At 40.0% G+C, this 21,151-nt stretch overlaps 2 protein-coding genes across 11 annotated transcripts in view; one reads left to right on the top strand and one right to left on the bottom strand.

The window, feature by feature from the left end:
* The window catches only part of LOC148340228 (band 4.1-like protein 1), a 41,564-nt gene extending 31,606 nt beyond the window's left edge, over positions 1–9,958 (top strand). For 4 of the 7 annotated variants that reach the window (XM_088290538.1, XM_088290541.1, XM_088290537.1 and 1 more), the window contains 10 exons: positions 688–843; positions 1,111–2,016; positions 2,930–2,980; positions 4,079–4,483; positions 4,644–4,859; positions 5,456–5,515; positions 6,360–6,449; positions 6,525–6,605; positions 6,716–6,829; positions 8,089–9,958. In XM_088290538.1, coding sequence (XP_088146664.1) covers positions 688–843; positions 1,111–2,016; positions 2,930–2,980; positions 4,079–4,483; positions 4,644–4,859; positions 5,456–5,515; positions 6,360–6,449; positions 6,525–6,605; positions 6,716–6,829; positions 8,089–8,094 — 2,085 coding nt within the window. In that variant the 3' untranslated portion in view covers positions 8,095–9,958. Of the gene's footprint in view, positions 1–684; positions 844–1,110; positions 2,017–2,929; positions 2,981–4,078; positions 4,484–4,643; positions 4,860–5,455; positions 5,516–6,359; positions 6,450–6,524; positions 6,606–6,715; positions 6,830–8,088 lie in introns of all 7 variants that reach the window. The other 3 variants (XM_088290543.1, XM_088290542.1, XM_088290539.1) reach the window with 2 other exon arrangements.
* A 979-nt stretch (positions 9,959–10,937) lies between these two features.
* The window catches only part of cntn3a.1 (contactin 3a, tandem duplicate 1), a 74,385-nt gene continuing 64,171 nt past the window's right edge, over positions 10,938–21,151 (bottom strand). For 2 of the 4 annotated variants that reach the window (XM_088290233.1, XM_088290234.1), the window contains exons 15-23: positions 20,704–20,862; positions 20,435–20,584; positions 19,963–20,033; positions 19,452–19,686; positions 17,530–17,645; positions 17,101–17,287; positions 15,927–16,039; positions 14,432–14,600; positions 10,938–12,919 (exon numbers count right to left, since the gene is read on the bottom strand). In XM_088290233.1, coding sequence (XP_088146359.1) covers positions 12,825–12,919; positions 14,432–14,600; positions 15,927–16,039; positions 17,101–17,287; positions 17,530–17,645; positions 19,452–19,686; positions 19,963–20,033; positions 20,435–20,584; positions 20,704–20,862 — 1,295 coding nt within the window. In that variant the 3' untranslated portion in view covers positions 10,938–12,824. Of the gene's footprint in view, positions 12,920–14,431; positions 14,601–15,926; positions 16,040–16,135; positions 16,246–17,100; positions 17,288–17,529; positions 17,646–19,451; positions 19,687–19,962; positions 20,034–20,434; positions 20,585–20,703; positions 20,863–21,151 lie in introns of those variants that run through there. The other 2 variants (XR_015842509.1, XM_088290236.1) reach the window with 2 other exon arrangements.

The raw sequence follows: 21,151 nt of genomic DNA, 5'->3' as shown, positions 1-21,151 counted from the left end.
CTTGTGGTTGTCATAGTGTGCAGTTTATGCTAGAATAAACACCACAACCACAGTGACTGACTTGTTAGGATTCCTGGCTGTGGAATGCAAAATCATCCCACAGTAGTGTGACACCTGGTTCGTGACCAGATTGAGTATCAGGTACGTTGCTAGGCTATTTTTGCAGTGTGGAATTCTTCCACATGATCCTGAATGTTCATTGGAATAATACATTGTAAATCTGCCCAAATGTCTTGTTATAGTGTTATAATATGTCACTGATAAGAATTCAACCCTCCAAAGAACATCAAACAACAGTCAACAAGAACATAAGGTGTTTGGCCTCGGCAGTGATGATGCGTTCCATTTTACATGGGAACAATGCACATACTCAGCTGTGTGCTGTCTCACAAATGCATGTTAGAAATTATAAGAATATTATTGGCGAGAAGCAGTTCGACAACTCTTCAACAGATGACCACAGATTTCCAAACTTTTTGTTCAATGTTTCAACTGCAGGTTTGTTATTGTGGTGATGAGAGTGTATAAACAAAGTAAAAAGAGACCAATGTAACCTAGCACGTGAAAAATTATAATACTGAAGAGAGTACAATGTGAACACCTGTTTACATTTTTTTTAAGCTGACATATCTGGAGAGTATCTCTTTAGTGTTTGTAACTCAGCCTTCACTTCCACTGTGTCAGCAGCAGTTCTTGGACAAGCCTGAAGATGTTCTACAGAAGCACCAGGCCAGCATTAATGAGCTGAAGAGGGCCTTGAGGCAGCCCAACAGCAAGATGACCCAGAGGGAGAAACGTGCTTGTTCTGCTACTCCTCCAGGAGGAACGCCAGAGCGGAAACTAGTAAGAATGTGATTTGTTTCTTGGGGATTTTTCCATTGTCTGATCTGTTTGGCTTGGCCAGGTGTCCTGTAATGTCTTGTGCAGACATTCCAAATTCTACATACCGAGACTCAATAAACAAGTGAGAAAAAACGATGATGATATATAACAGAGGAATGAAGTGATTTACATTTCCCCTTGATTTGTCTTGAAAAATCTCTTTTAGTGTTATGTAAGGAAACATCGGAGTGCTACACTAGGCTAACTATTTACTCTATGTCAACATAGGCGACTGGTGAAGCCAATTTGATTGACAAGCAGGATGCTAATGGACGAGTGCTGGATTGTGACTCTAAAGTGGCTAGAGACACTCTGACGGTCAGACCTTGGGCTGAGGAAAATGGGGGAACGTGGAACTCTCCAACTGGGATCTCACCTCAAACTGACTTAAGAGCAAAGGGACTAACAGTTAGAAGCCCCCTGGATGCTCCTTTGGCCACTAACAACGGCCATAACTCTGTATTAGCAAGTAGTTACATTCATGAAAATGGATTCAGTTCCCCAAAGGCAAAACAAGGGAACGGAACACAGAGCAGAGATGTTAAGCTTTGCCAATATGAACCAAACATACCTCAAGTGCGAACAAATAACTTTCCTTTCACCTCGGAGACTCTGGATTTGATCGGAAAGGGAAAAGGGGACAAGACGGCGGGAGACACAAAGAAAATCGAAGGCCTGACTTCTGAAGATTTGAGCTCCGATCACGGTGAAGTCACCAAAGTCATTCCTCACAAGCCGCAGAGATCCAAAAAATCATTGAACAAAGACACCACAGTTTGTGGGGAGTCTCTCAACCATGTGGAGGATAACGATAGACTACATTCTGACACAGATAGAGTCAGTGATAACTCAGCAGCTCGAAAATACCACAGCGGCCCTGGACCTTTGCATCAACGACCTGACTTGAGAGAATTTAGGGATGCAGAAAGTCAAATGCTACGAAGAGGCGAGAAATTGGAATATGGTCCAAATATTTCCGATTTTAATTCGGAGAGGCTCCTATGCAGGTTACCAACAGTTCCCCCACGAACACTTCCTCTGAAAAAGCAGTGGTCCAGAGACCGCCACAGCATCACTGACTGCAGCCACATCCACTACAGAAGCAACCAAGACGCCACCAAGAGGAAGCAAGCGGTAATCCACCTACGCGTCCCGCCAAAACCTGTCTGTCCATCATGGAGAAGTAAAACATTGCATGAGCTTGACGCAGTGACATGCAAATCTTGTTTGCCATCTCAAAAGTCACACAGAATCACACCCTCATCCTTTACAACTCATGTGACTGAGAAAGCAAAAGCCATTGATCAACTTAATTCCTCTCCACGGTCCAGCGAGCTTTTTGCTTTCCTTTTTTGCCCTCTGCAAAGCTTGACATCTGCTTGGTCATTTCAGAACGTCACGGACCTTTCTGCTAAGGTCCCCTCTATCCTTCCAACATCCTCACATGACAAAGGTGGCTGCTGTTGCAAGGAGCACAAGGCCTTTTCCAACCATTCCTATGTCGAAATCTATTCATAAATGGCCGAGTAAGGCTGTGAAACTAAATGTCCTGCCTTGGCACCTCTGTAGCAACACGAGACAATCTCAAAACATCAATTAGACACAGTCAGAGGCTGCAGAGCTGCCAAATCGTTCTGGGTTTAGGCATTCACACATCCCATTTCCAATGAATACTTTTCTCCTGAAAATGGTTATTATTATTGGTATTATTTTGTAAATGGAACGGTTGAGCGCATGGCATTACAGTTCATTTTGAAGTGAAATATAGCATGCTTCGGACAATTGCTTTAGTGAAAAATTTTCTTGTGCATTTTTTTCCCAGCCTGAGTAAGAAACAACAATGGATAACTTATGCATTATACAAATACTCAGCACAGAGCATTGCAAAGTCTTTTTTAAATGTCACTACTAACGTTTGTGATCATTTTTGTAATGAAATCCCATCATTTTAGTACTGGTGGGTACAATGACGTGAATGAATTTGGGGATTTGATACATTTTTGGCTGTATATTAATTTCTGCTTATGCTTTGTTTGTTCTTCTGTAGGAGACGCCTCCAACACCTGCCATTCATGAGGAACCTCTCAGCGATTCCTCTGTGAGTAGTCACTGTGTATCATCCAGATGGTATTTCTATTATAGTGTTACCTTTTAGTTCTGTCCAGAGTCTTTCAAAATTAAATTTCATTTCTATATGGTTAATTGTTATAATCAGAAAACATTTACGAACTGTACTTATTTTTATGAAAGTATAAAAAAAAGTTAAATGGATCATCCAGCTGGGATGGTCCATCTTTTAATATTTTTTATCAGGAAACTGATATTAGCTTACATTTTCAATTTTATCAATTTGTTTTGGAGAAATCAATGAATAAATAATGATTAAAAAAATAAGGGATGTGGCCACGCCCGCTCTGCTCAATCCATGTCTGGATGGGAGTCACGGGATGGACCGATCACAATTTGTCCATTCAGTCATCGTAAATACGTCTGCAACAATGTCAAGATAACGGAACCAACTTGCCCCAAAATATATGTGGACGTCTCTATTAAGGCCCACTTGAATCTCTGAAAATGTCACAAAACCATTCGCTTTTTCACGGCAGCTGGAAAAGAGAATGAGTAAAATGAGCAGATTAGGGGCAACACCTGTTTTGTTTTCTTTAATAAGTCACCCTGAGACGAAAACACAATGCGTTTCAGTTATGTTAATTGTTCCAATGTTGTTGTATATTTATATATTATATTTTAATCCATAAAAATTATCTTTACACAAAAAGTATTTTTTTATGAGTCATATCAAGTCAAAAATAATTTCTAGTGTAATACATTTAGTAGAAACGTTATTTACATATTGTTTGCGTGCACAATGCATTTTGAGATGCTCACGTGGAATGGTTGCCTCCCCTGGGCCCCTCCTGAGCAAAACTCCTACGAGCATGAAAAGGAGTCAAAATGCCACAGTGCGTGGATTTCGGGTGCACTGTAATTTTCAACATAGGAGAATAAATAAAGCAATGTGAGCCTCAAAAGCTTCCCTGAAGAAAGAAAGTGTGGGGATGCAAAAGTCCCAAAGAACCGCAACAGTGCTCTCGAAAAACACACTCTGCCAGAAATGAAATAAAAATTTGTGTTTAAAAAAAAAAAACTACCCGCACTGACCTGCATCACGAGATAACGCGGTCTCTCTCTGCAGCGGGAGCCTTGGGAGAGACGTCTGGGGTCTGTTTCCGAGGACGATCAAGACCACGAGATCTCGTACTTGAAGGAAACCCACCTGGGCATCGAGCGCAAATGTTCCAGCATCACAGTCAGCTCCACTTCCAGCCTGGAGGCCGAGGTGGACTTCACCGTCCTTACGGACCTACACACGGGCATGGAGGAGTTCTCGCGGGGCATGACCGAGCTGGGCGAGCGGGACTTGTCGCCCGACGGGGGGCTGCGCTTCGGGATCGACTTCCTCCAGCAGCAATGCCCCTCCGAGTCGTCGCCTCCTTTGGTGTCTGCGCCGCCTGTGTCCAGAGGAGCGAGCAGCAGTCCTCCAGTTAAGCACGTCCAAGCTGAAGAAGTACGGACAGAACCTAAGCGGTCAGATGTGCAGGTACATCACATCTGTTTTGTTTTCTTTCACATTTGGTCAGCCTGTTTTTGGTTTCTCCTTTATAATTAGTGATTTTCAAAATAGAGCTCAGAACCAAAAAGTAGGTTGTGGCACATTTTGTATTCTGTCACAACATTTTGCTTTTTTTCCTCTTCCCAAGCCTGTAGTGCCTAAAAAGCCCAAGAGGTCGGTACCGGTGTCATCTTCAGTGGACAGGGAGCAGTCACAAAAGGAAGCCAGTCGGGTTACTAGTGCCACACCTCTGAGTCGGGAAGCCAGTGATCTCATTGGCGCAGTGAGGAAGACAGACATCAGGACGGAGACCCAGCCCAATGGGTCAGAGGTCACAACGACCATAGTGGAGTTCACAGATCAGGTTGGTTGGAGCTGGTTTGCATGGCTCCCTAATCCTTCTTAGCCTTTAAGCTTCCTGGGATGCAACAAAAATAGATAGGATAATTAATTTAGCTCCTAAAACACCAAAAAGTTTTAATTTAAAGTTTCTTAGGGCTTACTTTATCCACACACGTTGATGCAGATAACACACGCACACACACAAACACAACAAACACTTCTGTTGGAGCATATATTTCTTTCATCATTAAAGCACAGTTGCATTACAATGTAAATTTTATTATTTTTAATTTATTATTGAGTTTGTTAATGTTGATGGCTGTCAGAAAGTTCCAATAAACAAAACCTACATTTCCACATCCTATTGGATTGATATTTTTTTTTCTCTGTAAAAAAAAATAATTTTCACTGAACCCCCAGTGATATCATTATCATATTGTTGAGATTTCTGTCAAAAATATCCAAATCTGAAATATATCGCCCAGCCCAAGTGCATACCGCCCTCTATTGTAAAGGTAGTGCAAAGCATTTCCAGACTGTTTATGTATATTTTACGTTTGAACCCCGAGGAGGAATTGGTTTTGTAATTTGGATCTTAAGTGAAACATGTTGTTGCAGGATCACAGTATGACTGGCCTGAGCGACCTCTCTTACTCCACAAGACAGAGCGTGTCACCTGTGAGTATGAAGAGCAAGACGTCTCCAACTTTACCGTGCCTCTTCTCCTTAGTTTATAACTACTTACTGTATCAAAATATGTGCACCAGCCAACAAGTACACTTGCACATTTCAATGAAATTTATTACGAGGGCAATAAACGCTGCATTGTTAATTGATCATTAAAAAAAAAAAAAACAAAGAAAAAAAGGTGTTAACATTTTCTTATAGTTTGAGGATGTGTATTTTGGTACTTGATTGTTTAACAACTTAATGTATACACACATTAGAGGCAGGACTTTCAAATCTGTGTTCGGATATTGGTTGACCATTTAACCACCCATTTCCCAAATCAGTGCAAATGGTTAATGAATTATTTTTTTTTTTGCTGAAAAACACATCATAACAGTCCCAAAATTGTCCTTGCCTTCCTGTGGGGTTCAAATCGGTGAATGTCGCTAATATTGTCAACTGTGAGCCTGTGAAGCCCTTTGAGACTCATTTTTGGCTGCCAGGATGGCCGAGTGGTCTAAGGCGCCGTGTTCAGGACCCAGTCTCCCCAGGAGGCCTGGGTTCGAATCTCGAATTTCCCCATTGTGGGACTAATAAAGGGAATTATTATTATTATTATTATTATTATTATTATTTGTGCTTCAGGGCTATGTAAACAAATTTGACTTGACTTTGAAACTCTGTATGTGTGGAGGTTTCCCAATGGTGATGCCGCTAAATCCCAAAGGTGGCACTAGCAGTGGAAAAAAACTACTTGCAAGACAGTCGAGACAAAGTGCATGCTAGTATACGCATACATATATATTGCAGTGGAACGTGTCTACAACATGTACAACTGCTTTCCCCCCGACAGGTGCATATGGGCAGTCTTGGAAGAGAGTCAACGGGGTCTCCCATCCTTGTCACCGAAAATGTTACATCAGCGACCACCCAGGTTACCAAGGTAAGAATAAAAATGTACAAAGCGTATCCTTTCATGTGTCACATTCTGTGTAATATGCTGTCTAATTCACTGCAGACGGTTAAAGGGGGCTACTCAGAGACCAGGATTGAGAAGAGGATCATTATCACAGGAGATGATGATGTAGACCAGGAACAGGTAAAGTGCACAAGCGCAATGCAAAGAAGGCACTGCAAGCCTCGGCTGTCAGAAGATTGAAGTCAGGGATGTGATTCTTTAAAAACATTGCATCTGATTTGATCTGGCAGGCTCTGGCCATCGCAATCCAGGAGGCCAAGCAGCAGCATCCAGACATGCAAGTGACCAAGGCGGTGGTTGTCAGGGAAACAGAATCATCCACTGAGGAACGGCATGGAGCAGAGGTACAAGAAGCCATCTTGACTCTTTAAAACTTGCATGCAAGACGATAGTCCGAAAAGAAATTGACATCTGATCAAGGAAGTCTGTCGAGTCCCTGCCTACTCATTAAATGTGAAATTACACAACCAAGTAAAGCTTGAGTAATCTGCCCAATTCTGCAAGTATTTCTGTTAATTACATAACGACCACTCCATCACTGAAGTTCAAAAACATTGAAGCTGGACAAAATTCGAGAGCGAAACAACTGCTTTGACACAGCAACCGAAGCACTATTATGTCAAAGGCTAAAGGTAAGCATAGCTGCAACATTGTTACCGATAACAGCATTGGCTACCAGAGTTACCTTCATTTGCTTCTGATGTCGACTGTGAGGTGGCAGGTAGCGGCTTGATGATGAAATGCAAACTTCACAAGTGACCAATATATTTGAGTCTCTGGGCAATGGCTTTAAGTATGTGTTTGTGTGTGTGTTTTAGGTAGCGGTGGGAGACCACTTATGTGCCCCTAAATCAAGCCAGTTTCACAATGGCAATAAATATGCGATAAAAATATGTCAGACTCTACAACATTGGGGTTGTTAGATCAAATTTGTCACATACAATCGTTATAACTACATTTTTCTTTTTTAAATACAGTCGTACCTAATTGTCATAGATGGGTACATTGCCCTATTTTGCTGGTCCGCCCTCTGTCCGTGACTTGGGCACACGTCCGTCTTCGTCCCTCCGTCCTTATTCCTTAGTCAGAAAAAAACAGCAGCAGATATTTTGCTTCATTTGTGTTGTACTGCCACTACTAGTTATTACTCTTGAATGGCGTCCTTTATAACAACAGCATGTAGGTATGATTATAGACATTTACAATACATATACAAAAGAGACAGGCAGACAAATTGTTCCGTCCACGGCACGGAATGTCCTTCTCTGCTCAATGTATTTAATTCATTTAGTGGCCGAGCTCTTAAGTAACTGTAATTTAATTTCCCCCGTGGAAAGAACTGGGCAGACTTGACCGCCAGCTCGCTAGTATCTCAAATTTGACTTCACAGCACAAAGCAAAAACAATCGAGTAATGTAGAAAATTCATTCGTTGGTATGTTTCTAAACCAAGGTACCGCTATATGTACCATCGCAAGCTAGCGCTAAAATAAAGCATGATGTGTCCTGACGGGCCATGGCAATAACAGATATGCTATTGTCTTTTGCACAAGCTAGTTTAGTTTTATCTTTAAAATTGTACTTCTCTTCTACCTCCCCTGCAGTCTTGATTTCCTGAGATGAGAAGCTGTGACCCATCATCCCAGTTGACAGCAACCACGCACCCCCGTCCGTGCCCCTGCCCTCAGTGGAAACAGGACTCTTTTTTTTAATCCAATTTCTGCTTTTCGGATTTCTGTTGAAACGCATTTTCATTCATGCGACCCAGAATGCTTTCAGGGTATGGTTGCAAAGAAAAAAAAAGGAAAAGATTAGTGGTTAACTTGCCCTAGAAGAATCCAACAATGTTCCATCATCTGCTTCAAAGGGACTGTTCATTTTTGTGCCATGGTGGCACCATTGTCCACTGTCTGTCATTTTACAAAAGGAATCAAGAGATGGTAATGTCATAGTAGAACACCTTGTTCCCTAACCCCTAATGTATACGATTCTTAATTAGTAATGCATTTAATAACTTCCATGAATACCGGAATGGAGAAATAGTTACTATCCGATCGGCATTGCACTGATTGAGGAGAGCTTTGAATGGAAAAGAACAACACCGCCCTCTCGTGGTGCGTTCAATACCCAACGTTTTATTGGAGTTTTGGGTTGTACTGTAGTGTGGTGTGTATGAATGTGACGAGCTGCAACTTGATGGATTGTACATTTAAAACTAGTTCTGCCTTTGGGTATAGAAATCAGGAGTTGCTAAAGCACTCCCTTTTCACATAGTGGTCCACCATGTTTAAAAAAAGGTCCACTTTCTTCCATTTTTCCCAGCCTAAGGAGCTCAACTGCATATTTGTGAGTAGATTAACATCATTACTGGGCTTCTGCAGCAGTGAGATCATCTTTGCATGCATATCTTTGCATTATTTGGCTTTAAATGAGTAATGCATTTAAACCAAGGCAACAGGTTGTAATTGCAGATTGTGACGACAGAAACAACAGCGGTCAAATTAATCGCAATTCGAATCAGAGTTGTGTCGTATAAAACTTCCTGACGGGAAATGAAAAGTGCACACTGAAATAAAGTGTGGCTTTACATGTGGTATGTAATCCTAAAACACAGAGATTTCAGATCTAATATAATATATAGTCCCTATCACGACTGACCCTGCCCTGTATGCTTTTACAATTAATATGATTCAGAAAAATATGCATTTTTCTCCCCTACAAAATGCAAAACAAAACAGAGTAAACTCTGTTGCAGTTCCACGGTTTATTTATGCATCATTTCATTTCAACAAGATTGTTGCTATTTATCTTGCAACGTGCAGCACTGATTATAATTTATTTCGACCCCACAGACGTGCAATGTGCCACTTATCGGTAAAATGGGATGAGGTTTGTGAAACCTTTTTTTTGTATCAACTAGAAATATAATAACTGAAGTGCCAGAGTGATGACAAGGCCTCAAGACATGCGTCCTCATATCCAGAAGTTGTGCAAAGGGTTGTATCTTGTGACTGATAAAAAGTTTTTTTTTTTTTTTTTGTAAAGAGGTAAGGGCGGTATTAAACATTTACATGTGTGGTGTAGCTCCGTTGTGTGTCGTTAACGGAATGGAAGATAGACCAAAAACAAAGCAGTTATGTACCTTGTAGTTACTGTATCCGGCCGAGGTCAGTGAAGACCTTAACTAGTTGCCATGGTTTCGATGGGCGCCGGCCACCTAAAGCAAGAGAGCCTTGTGCACGTGAGTTTGTCACCTTACCGTCAATCATATTCGATCTTCCAGCACACGAGTCTGAAACGTGCTTCTTCCACCTGCGAGCAACTGCAGATGTTGTGGACCTTTGGAATTTGGGACCCTCTGCACTCCTCCATCCTCCGCAGCTTCATCTCTACTAGTTCGTCAAGTCGTGCCGTGTCTTTGCTGAACACTGTACTTGCATTCCTCTCAAACAAATAAACAAGACAAGAACTTGACTGCACTTTGCTTTACTATCGGGATTTAGAGCACACGTCAAACTCGTGGCCCTCCAGCATAATTTTAAGTGGCCTCTGAAATTCTCCTGCAAATTTAGCTTGACTTTTGCTCAAAAACTTGCTTCTCCTGCGCTGAATTTGAAGGCAATGAGTAAAGCAGCTTTCCTTTGTCAAAAAGTAAGTCAGTTGTGTTCAGACTACTCGTTCACGCTCACATGGGACCTGAACCAACGCTGCCTGCACCACTTAGTCAGGCGAGAGATTAAATTCAACTGCAAATTTGTACACAAAATTTACTGATACCATTTGCACTTCGGTCTAATGAGGAACATAACATTTTAGAAGGTTGTATGACTTATAATTAGGGTTTATGTCTTGTCAAAACTTACACAATTAAAATTCTACTGAAAATAAAAGAGAACCTATTGATGTTGTTCTGTAAAAATAAAATATTTATATTTATCTTTCTTTTTGAATGTTAGCAAATGTGTTCATGTTCATACAAAATTGTGGGTGTACCGTTACATGCCCTTTCATGACTATAATGATGACTCCTACTTCACAGCAAAGTTTTTCTGAAGAGGGGCCATTTGAATTCCATTCCATTTTCCTTTGAGGGTGTTTCCCTCATTTTGACTTCCTCTGAGGTTTCATTTGTTTTTAGAATTGCATCGCAGGTTGAATCAACTACTCTTACAGCCATTATATAACCCATGACCTTGATGATTCAAAATCTATGACTGAATTGACAACCAATCAATTGGCAAATTAATCACCAACTATTTTAATCATCTCATGATCATTCAGAGGCATTGTTCAATGTAAATTTGTTTAAATCATTCAGATTTCTGTCGTCCTTCTGCTATTACTTTGTAAAACATTGACAAAACCAGCTACTGAATCAATTTCAATGTTTTTTCACTAAACAATGCCAAATAAACAACAAAAATGGTTAATAAACAGTAATGGGGGAATAAAATGGTTTTGCAATACGCTTTAATACAAAATGAAACTTTATCCGATTATTCGAGTAATTAATAGAATAATTGATTCTAAAAATACTCAATCGTGACAGCCCTAATTTAGAAAATTTAGGGGCTGGAGAAACGTAAATCCAAATGATTCGTGATCATGTACATGCATCACTTGAGGCCATTTATGAAAATATGATCATTGATTCAAAACAACACTGCATGAGTAAATAGCAATTCAATTTACATTCAGAAATGGCACAAAACACTGACTAAATTTGACATGTTAATGTATAAATTAATATAAAACACTCCAAATCAAATAATTCAATAAAATATTAAAAAAATAAATAAAGGATTAAGATGAACAAGTAACTGAATAAAAAAAAAACATTTCCATTAAACAAAGAAAATATATTCTGTATACAGAAATGGAATAACATATTAAAATGAAATCCATCATGAGAGAAATATCCCAATGACATGATTTAAATATGAGAGATTGCCTCAAATGATTAGAACTACTCTGGCTGGCCTGTTGGATGTTGTATGAGAAGAAATGTACAGTATCGCTAGAAAACACATTTTGGGGACATTTGGGAAACTTTTATTTCTATTCAGAATTGTTTTTTTAGCAAACATCCTAAAATGACTGCACATAAGGGCAGGGACATAGCACAGCATACTGTATCGCTCAATTTCTTTTTTTGTTCCAATGGTGTTTTCTTAACATTTTCTTAATATTGTGAAATTCCTGTGTAAAGAAAAGAGTTGAACGCAGCTTCAAGTCAGTTTTGGCTGTATGAAAACCAGGAAAGCATGTCTTTACATTCCAAGACAACTTTCGTTAGTTAAGAGCAAGGGACTAAGGAGGAAAAGGGCATCATGTTTATTAAAAGCTTGTTGAACCATCCGAGCAGTCAGCAAATTTGCTAATCCCAATCTGATAAAAGCAAACGACAAATAATCAATTTTTAGTAAATAACTTTGCATTGCCCAAAGTACATAGAACACACAATACAACATGGAGAAACAAATTAGGAGCAGAAATGAACGGAATTGCCGAATAACAACAACAACATGGATCCTAATTAGAAGACTTAAGGCTCAATTGGGACCTGAGGATTCCATACATCGAGTGTACAACTCTCAGCGTGCCGTTATTATGCACTTGGTGAGGAGGGAATACTGTATGAAGGAGGAAGGTAAGACATCGATTCATCAGCGCTCGCACCGTCAGCAGGTTTGGTCTTGTCATGTCTATGAATCAAAACTTTGGTTCCAGTTTTGTTTTATGGCTGATGGGATGCAGCCTGAAAACAAACAAAAAAAAAGCATCAATAAGATCCAGGTAAAGTCACGGAGGTCCCAAATTGGAGTTTGTCAAAGTTCGGGCTACCTTGTTTTGCCCGGGATCAGCAACTATTCTTTTTTTTTTTTTTTGTTCCAAAACACAGTCTAAATGGAGCAAGAGGAATTTTATCATTAAGCACCCTTAACTAGAATGTCACTCGTTTCCGTTTTGCATCTAAAAGTTCTTCTTGTCCCCATATGCCAGAAAGAAAATCCAGGAAAGGTCCACGACACACAACCCTCCAATACATGACACTATCCATATATTAGAAGTGAGGAAAGAACAAAAAAACATCCAGAAAGGCTGCAGGTCAATTCCTGTCCTGTAAGTGCTTTCTTGAAGGGCCAGTCTCTTTAAATGACTCCTTAACAAAGGATGAAGCGCGCTCTTCACAAATCCATTTTTTGCAACTAGAAGAGGACAAAAGACACATTCGGGTGGGAAGCAGGTGAAAGTGGAGACGAGGCTCCCTGGCCTTTTATCTTGAACCTGCTCATTGTCTTCATGTTAGGCAGCGCCGCTGACTTTCAGCAAACGTTGGTCATAGCACCGTCCTTGCTGTGAGGATGACAGCGGCAAGGTTGGCCAAAGGAAGCGATGAGGACACTGAGGAGGCGACTCCCGTGGCGATGGAGTCTTGGAAAAAAAAAAAAAAAAACACAAACACATGGATGATGGGACTTTTGCTACTCCACATCTGGCACAACTGAACATTGTATAACATATAATGCAGGTGTTGTATAAAGGTCATCAAACAGTTTCTTTCCGAGAGCCATCTCCATTCTGAACTCTCACACACACACGAGAACAGCCCTACCTTGCAGAACAGCATTGTGATGTGTTTTTATATACACTATTCAGTACTAAATTCCATTGCACTCTCTTATTTATTTATCTAATTTATATATTTGTCTGTATTATTGTTGTATTGCACTGGAGAGGGGAGCCCTCTAATCTCGTTGCACACTTGAGTACAATGACAATAAAGGGATTTCTAATTTCTAATTCTATAGAAGTTCAAAGAACAGAACCCTGAGTTTTGGTTGACACCTTCAGAGAGGTTGTGCTTAGTTTCTTGGTTGGAGTTTACATTAAACTGAGAGATGCTTCTGGAAGTTTGCCCCTTTCATGTAAATAAGTAATATTAAAAAAAATTGAAATATTAGAAAGGTAAGAAAATTGTGCGGACTTTCAGAGTTGGAAACTTTCTCATCTTATCTCAACTTTGTTTGTAAAGCACTTTAAAAACAATAATTGCTGCATACAAAGTGCAGTACCTGGAATAAAAAAAAAAAAAAAAATATATATATATATATATATATATATATATATATATAATTTAATTACTAACAATTTATCATCAATTAATACTAACGCAATACAGCAGACACTATAAAACAATAGCACAATGCCAAGTGTCAAAATGTAACCTATGTTACCTTTCCAAAATTAGCCATCTCAGCTTCCAGTAGAAATTTACCAGAAGCGCACCCCTTTCAATTCTAAACATACTACGCCTCCATGACGAATGGACCTGAACATTAGCATCTTTGTAAAGGGAAATTTTGCTTAATTTATTTTTTTTAATCCATCTTCTGTCGTGGATCTCATTCAATGGTGCAAGTATAACCAAGCATATGTGTGTGTTACTTGAGCCAGTAGGTGGCACTATTGTGCCAAGCATAATTGTAGAGACACCAGACGTTCAAAGAATTAGTTAAAAAAAACAAAAACACTTAACAGGTGCAGCACATTATTTACATGGCGTCCTTCAATGTACGTTAGCGAATACTTTTTGTACTGCTGCCTTTGAAATTGTAAATAGATCAGCTTGATTACACTCTTGCTTAAAGAATCTTTCAAAAAGAAACAGTTCAAGAACCAATTGGATGTCTAAGATTCCCTGATAATACTAGACACCGGAATATTCTGAGTGATCAATACTGTATCTAGATTTGCAGGGAAATCAAAAGCCTGAAGCGCTGCTTTTAAGGGCAGTTATCATGTTTTGTTTGAAAAAAAAAAAATCTGCCCATGCACTTAACATTTGTACATTTCCGGTTATACGATTCCATCTGATGTAGCAACAGTGACGGTAAATGTTCTGTTTGCATGTTTAATGTGTCATGTATCAGGAGACTGTTCAACCTGCTATTTTGGGGATTGTAATCTGGCGACTGCTGATGCCCTCTCCGCCTTCGCTGAAAGGTTTAATCTGGATGACGTAGTCCTCGTTGACGGGCAGCGACAACTCTAAGGACGTTGTGTTGGTCTCCACCACACTGGGACGGCTGTGTTTGTCCTGGCTGTACATCACCTATGGGATGAGCACAATGTCAGATACCTTCCTTCCTGTAGAATGAAACACATGGACTGATGACAAGGCTATAATGACAACTCATTAGGAACACCTGCAGAATCTAATGTTACCCAACGTTTTGAGTCACGGCAGAAAAGTGACATTGCAAAAATGTCAAGGCACACCCCCAAACAAAATTAGCCAAAAAATAGATAAAGAAATGTATAAACAGAAATAATAATGATTTTGTCACAGATTCTCATAGCTTGTCAGTTGAACACAATTAGATTTTGAAAAATTCACCTACTCATTGACAGTAGTTTGTACTCTTTCTGAAACATCCTAAAACGTGACCAGATGCAGCCAAAGTCCTGTCTAAATATGAAAATAGCTTAGTGTCAAAGAAGTATGTTTTGTTGAGTACGTCAGGAGGTCGGTTAAACCTGGGTTGATAGTGGAAAGTACATATAGTCATTGAGCATTTGCCTACAACTTCTTTAATAAAATCATCAGTCAGCCATTTATTTTTAACGGGAAATTATGTCAAATGTGTTTGAAATTATGATGACCAATTTTGGAATTGTAGTTAGTTATGTATTTACAATGTAAATTATTAATATAGGCTATTGTAAAAAATAATGAAAATAAAAAAATTAGGATATGAATTAGTCCTGTTTTTTTTTTTTTTTTTGCTGCAGCAGGGCTTGTTCATATTCCCCAGGGATTACTGTATTTGCATGAATTGTAAAAGGTAGATACACGGGTTAAACGTACCTTTTGCCATCTAGTGGATGAACATTTAATAGTTCTGCCTGTCACAATATAAAACTACCATAAATATCACAACAAAAATCAATTTTCTAATGTGGCTCAATACAGGAGCTGTATCAAAAAGACAAAGACAAAGCAATTTTGTCCGACAGGTATTCACTGATTATATTATTGAGGTATTGGCAGAAGTGCCCTTTGCAAATTCTCATTATAATGCATTGCATTTTTACACCACAGAAAACGACAACCGCAATAACAAAAAAAAAAAGTCAATGCAGTATAGTGCATTTGGCAGAATGAGTCAACAGAACACTCAAGTGTCTTTCCTATCATCTTCGAATGATATATTTCCCCCCCTTGTTTGCGTTTTACTTCCTGTCTGTCTTTGGGTTCACCTGCTGCTGGGTTCTCCCTCATTCAATCAGCTCTTTTCATGCCCGTAAATTCCACTGAGATCAATCAGACTGTGTCGATTGCATTTTTTTTTTACGCTTCTGCCTGCATTGAATTGCCATTGAAGTAGTGTTGAGTTCATTCCCTTGTTGGTAAAGCGCACGGCTTTCCACTCATTACCTTATAACCCGTAACTTCAGACTCATTATCCAGAGCGTGTACTTGGTCCCAGTGCAGGATGACCTTGGAGTTGGAAGTGTTCCACATGATTTTGACGGGGGCCTGACTGGGCGCTGGAGTGGGAGGGAGCATGTTGGAGAGGAGAAGAGAAGAGGCGGTAGTGAGGGGATAAAAACAACAAGGCAGCCAATCAATAAACATTAAAGTCAAGAAGCAACTCAGCTTGAAGGATATTTCTCATTAACAGTTGAACAGTGACTCAGGTGGTGGAGAAGTAGTAGGCTTTGTTTGCTTTAGAGAGGGATGACGTGACGAGACTCTTTAGTTAAAAAGTGTCAAAAAACACTGTGATTATTATTTGCTTTTTTTGATAGAAATACACATACATTATCAAGCAACTGCCCAGTCCAAATGTAACGTATAAGATAACCAGCTGTTAAACACATCAGGGTGAACAGTGATAGCTCCAATGTAATGTAGTCATTTTGTGACATGCAAAATCTTGTCAAAACAACATGCACAGTGTGTCCCAACACTGACTGCCAAATCCTCTTCAAGCATAATTTGCATTATGGAGGAGACGGGCCATTAAATTAGCTACATAATAAACTGACAAAATAGAACAGAAGGTGGTGGATGATTTTCACTTCTGCTAGCTGCAAGATTAATACAGTTAAACATGAGGTAGTAATGAATCAAAGGGAACATAACAAATCAATGTAAAATTCAACTGTATGAACTACCGATTTATCAATTGTGTAACACCTTCAATATTGTTTTGTTGTTGTGTGTATATATATATATATATAGAGAGAGAGATAAATAGAAAAATAAATTATATATATATATATATATGTATATATATAAAATTTATTTTTCTATTTTTTTTTTTTTAAAGGTTGTGTGCAGGGTCTCAGACTCGATGTTTGTTTCAACTTCCCAAATGGCTCTTCGAATAACTGTATTTTATTTTGGAAGGAGATACTTGTCTGTCATCTAAAATAACAATATAAGACATAGTTGTAACCAATAACATTTTTCCAACCCACATTTTTTCCTACTCTCCACATAAAACATGACAGGTCGTGCCCAGGAGAAAAAAAAATACAAAGAAAACCCACACTCTCCATTGGACGCAATGTTTTCCCAGTTTTGTTATAAAAGGAATTCTTACGAGGTTTCTTGGTGGTGACATTGACAATGTTGCTCTGTGGGCCCACTCCAGCGCTGTTATAAGCCCGCAGAGATATCAAATAGGTGCTGCTGCCCTCCAGATCCCTGATGTGCACTGAAGTCTTATTCCCCACCGTCCTAATCACACTGGCTGCCTCTTGCTTCTCCTTTACCCCCCAGTACTGCAACTAAAAACACACAACGACAAAAACTACACGTTATTGCCCTACAACTCTAACTCACATATAGGCAGTATAGCTAACAGCTACATACTGAATTGTATCCGGAAAAGATAAAGGATGGCTGTCATCAGTATATCAATAAACAAATAGTGTGTGTTTAATTGAAGTCAACAAAAAAGGCAGAAAACGCTTCAAGTTGTTAATTTTGTGTATACAATTGTTATTGTGTGGGCATGTGCTGGTTTGACCTCATAGCCCAAGATGCGTCTGCGGTTGTTGCTCCAGGCCAGAGGCTTCCAGGTGACCTCCACGGCAGATGCTGAGATGCTCTTCGCCCTCAGCCTCCCTGGCGCTCTGCTGGGCTCTGAAATGTTAACAAGACGGTCCAGACATATACTTGCTTTGCCCCATTTTGACTGTCTTTAACCACTTTATTATCACCATTAATATTTTTATTATGCAAAAAAATAATCATTAAAAAAAAATGTGCCTGGTCTTTAGCCCCCAGTCGCTTAGCTTCGCTTTGCCGTATCTACCTAGGGTGCATTCAGAAATTCCATCTGAGGCACTAATACGATTCTGAGTGGGCGTGTTGCAAGAGGTAGAGTGTAGTCCCTTCCGATGAATTAAAAAACATAAGTTTCATATAAACAACAGTAAACATGAACAACTCTGTTTCAGTAATGCCATGAATACAACCGCCAACTTCAGAGCAGCTCCAGACCTAGCGCCGCTAAAGAACCACCACCTTCAGAAAGAGTGACTCGCTAACCTTTTTGAGTTGTATTCATGGGACACGACTAATGATAAGGTTAGCCCACAGCCCTCGCATTTTTCTTCTACAGTTTCCATTCGTCCTGCCTGATGCTCTGTCCACACCATGTCGGAGCGGCCAGAGCGCACTCCGGCACTTCTATTTTGTGGCACTCTGAATAAATGAACGGCACATTCCAACAGTGTTTTTTGGTTTCCGAGCACGCTCGGAGCTTATTTCCCAACGCACCCCTATCTATAGCGCCAGCCTACCTTGGAAAAATAATGTCATGTCATGGGCTAATTTGTTCGACTTCACAGTAGCGCTAGCTGTTTCTAACATTGCAGCGCTATGATGGGGATGTGAGGGGGTAAAGAGTATTGTGGAAGTGAAATGAAAGAAGCACACATCTTGGCTCCCCTTACACTTTGTCCGAGTACAGAGAACAAAGTGTGCAGTGGCGCACTAGAAACTAGTGCGCATTAAATATTTCAGTTTTTAAGTTTGCATGCGCACCTGCACACCACTTACGCGCATCCCTGCTAATGGGTGAAAATACACAATAACTTTTTTTAAATGTAGTTTTGATGATTTAAATACATTTAAACATGAACACAGCAAATTGTAAATGTATTTGAATAAAAAAAAAAAAGTGAGCATAAATATGTTCAGAAATTACGATATGAATTGTTTTGTCCGTGGACTAGATATGAGTGTTTAGGAGACGGGGCCTGGTGGTGTGGAGTGTGACGTCATCGAGTTTGGGTGTTTTACTGTTTCTCTGAATTCAGTAAGCGCATATTGTAACAAAAAAAAAAATGCTAGTAAAACGCTTTTTTTGGGGGGGGGCGGATTGGGGTTGGGAAACCCCGTATAACAAATTATTTGAAGATGTTAGTGGTTCACTAACCTGACCTTGCAAGCAGCGAATTTTTGATTCCAATTTGGTGACGGTGTGAATGTGAGCGTGAATAGTTAGTTGTTGATACGATATATGATGTTCTGCGGTTGACTTGGAATCAGTTCAGGGTCTAGTCTACCTTTCACCCAAATGGGCTAAAATTCAGCTGCCTGAACAGGATACATGATATCGTATCGATATCATATTATGAAAATTTTTATTACATATTGCCCAAATCTAATATGTGATATAGAAAATTAAAGACGTTTATCAAAAGAAAGAAAAAAAAAGAGAGAAAACAAGAATACAGAAGCAACAAACCTATCAGGAAACATTTAGTGTGTGTATTTCATGAGTAGAAGGGGAGGCTGCAGCTGTGTTATTTTCTCTGAAGCGAGGCACACTGTCACGCACTACGCACCACTAATCTGATGCTACATACAGTGTAGTGGTGCGTTGTGTGTGTGTGTGTGTGTGCGGGTGCGTGTTCGTCTCACTACACTTGTTGTACACACCTTCCTCCGCTGAGTAGATGGTAGCCACTGCACTAAAAGGCCCTTCTCCATTGTTGTTGTAAACCCCGACTTTGATTTGGTAAGACGAATAAGGGGGGATGCTCTCATTCTTGAAGACATATCTGGAGGCGTCCGGGGATGTGACGGCAGCCTGCATCCAGCCCTGTGTGCCCAATGGGCGGAAAGCCACCACATAGCCGAAACCGGGGCCGCTCTGCAACTCCTCGGGAACAGGCTGGGGAAGGATAAGATGAGTCGCAGGGATGACTCAAGAAAAAGTTATTAATACCAAATGAAATGCACCATGAGAATGCAGAGGAATTCGGTTGAGGGTGATGCTGAAATTGCAAGTACTTATCACCCAGCATAAGTAGCTTTAAATTGAGGAGAAAAAAAATGTGACTATTCCAACAGGCCTTGAGCATTAATCTTTGTATTGTAATTCACTGAAGAAAAAAAATGTTTAAAAAAATGACAGTGTGTGCAGAAATGTCAAAGATATTCAGTTTACCTCCCAAGTGATGACGAGTTCCGAACGTCCCCCTCCACCACCATTCACTCGAGCCGGAGTCACCCTGGGAACTAAAAATATTTGAACAGAGAAAAAAACATCTTCACACACTTTAATCAATGTAAGGTTTTCACCAGCGCAGTCAGAGTTAGACACTTCAAGCAAACAGACACACAGTTAATGCATGTATGGGAAATTCATACAATATAATCACCAACTGAAATTTCAAAGTATTCATCTCTTTCTACTTGACATTTTCTCTCCATAAAGGGAGCGAAGATGCCAAATGTGTCCGACATCAGCAGCAGTGAACTTTTATGAGCAAGTGTTACAATAGAGTTCTTTCAGGATATCTAATGCTGGTCTTAAGGTGTCGCTCCACTTTGAATCAGCAAACGGTAGCGACTGGATAAATTGACTGTTGTTGCTGTTAGGAGAAATTGATTGAGTATGAGTATGTTGCGGTACATACGTGTGTCCTTGGTGCGGGCCTTTCTAGAGGCTTTGCTGGGCTCTCCTGTTCCGATGCTGTTGGTTGCCAGAACTCGGAACTCGTACTCCACCCAGGGATTCAAGTCGATGACAGTGGCTGACAGCTGCTTTCCCCCGAGCAGCTCAGGAACTAAGAAACATTACACCAAATTACCTTTCATCAAAACCCTGAAGGATCCACCCCTGAGCTGTCAGCGTGGTATTTACTCTTTTTTTTTTTTTTTAATCAGCCAGATGAAAGCAACCCACCAGTGGTAATTGCTTGCCACCCGAGGGAGAAAGGCGACCTGGCTTGGATGCTATAGCCGAGAACGGGGCTGTGGTTGTCCATCCCGGGTCCCCAGGTCAAAAGTGCTGTGGTCTCTGTCATCTCAGTCACTTGACAGTCCACGGGGGGTCCCGGAGGACCTTGACGCAAGGGTGCAAAATGATTTTGCAAAGTGAGAAACTGGAGTCATTGGGGAGGGCCGACATTTTTTAGGTATCGAAATAAAGCATTAAATTGTATTGTTTCAATAAGCTGTTCCGTCACATATGTTGTAATTAAGACAATAAGACAATAAATAAGTCATTGTAAGCAGTCATTAATATTAGATCACAAGTAAATCATCATTTACACCAAAAATGTTTGCAGTGTGCATTATTATTTTTCTATAATTCTAAATTGCGCTGACATTATGAGGACCAACGGCTAACT

Source organism: Idiotropiscis lumnitzeri, chromosome 3 (genome assembly GCF_059441095.1).
Source record: "Idiotropiscis lumnitzeri isolate Australia: NSW breed Sydney's pygmy pipehorse chromosome 3, RoL_Ilum_1.0, whole genome shotgun sequence".
NCBI lineage: Eukaryota > Metazoa > Chordata > Actinopteri > Syngnathiformes > Syngnathidae > Idiotropiscis > Idiotropiscis lumnitzeri.
This window is presented reverse-complemented; position numbering and strand designations above follow the sequence as displayed.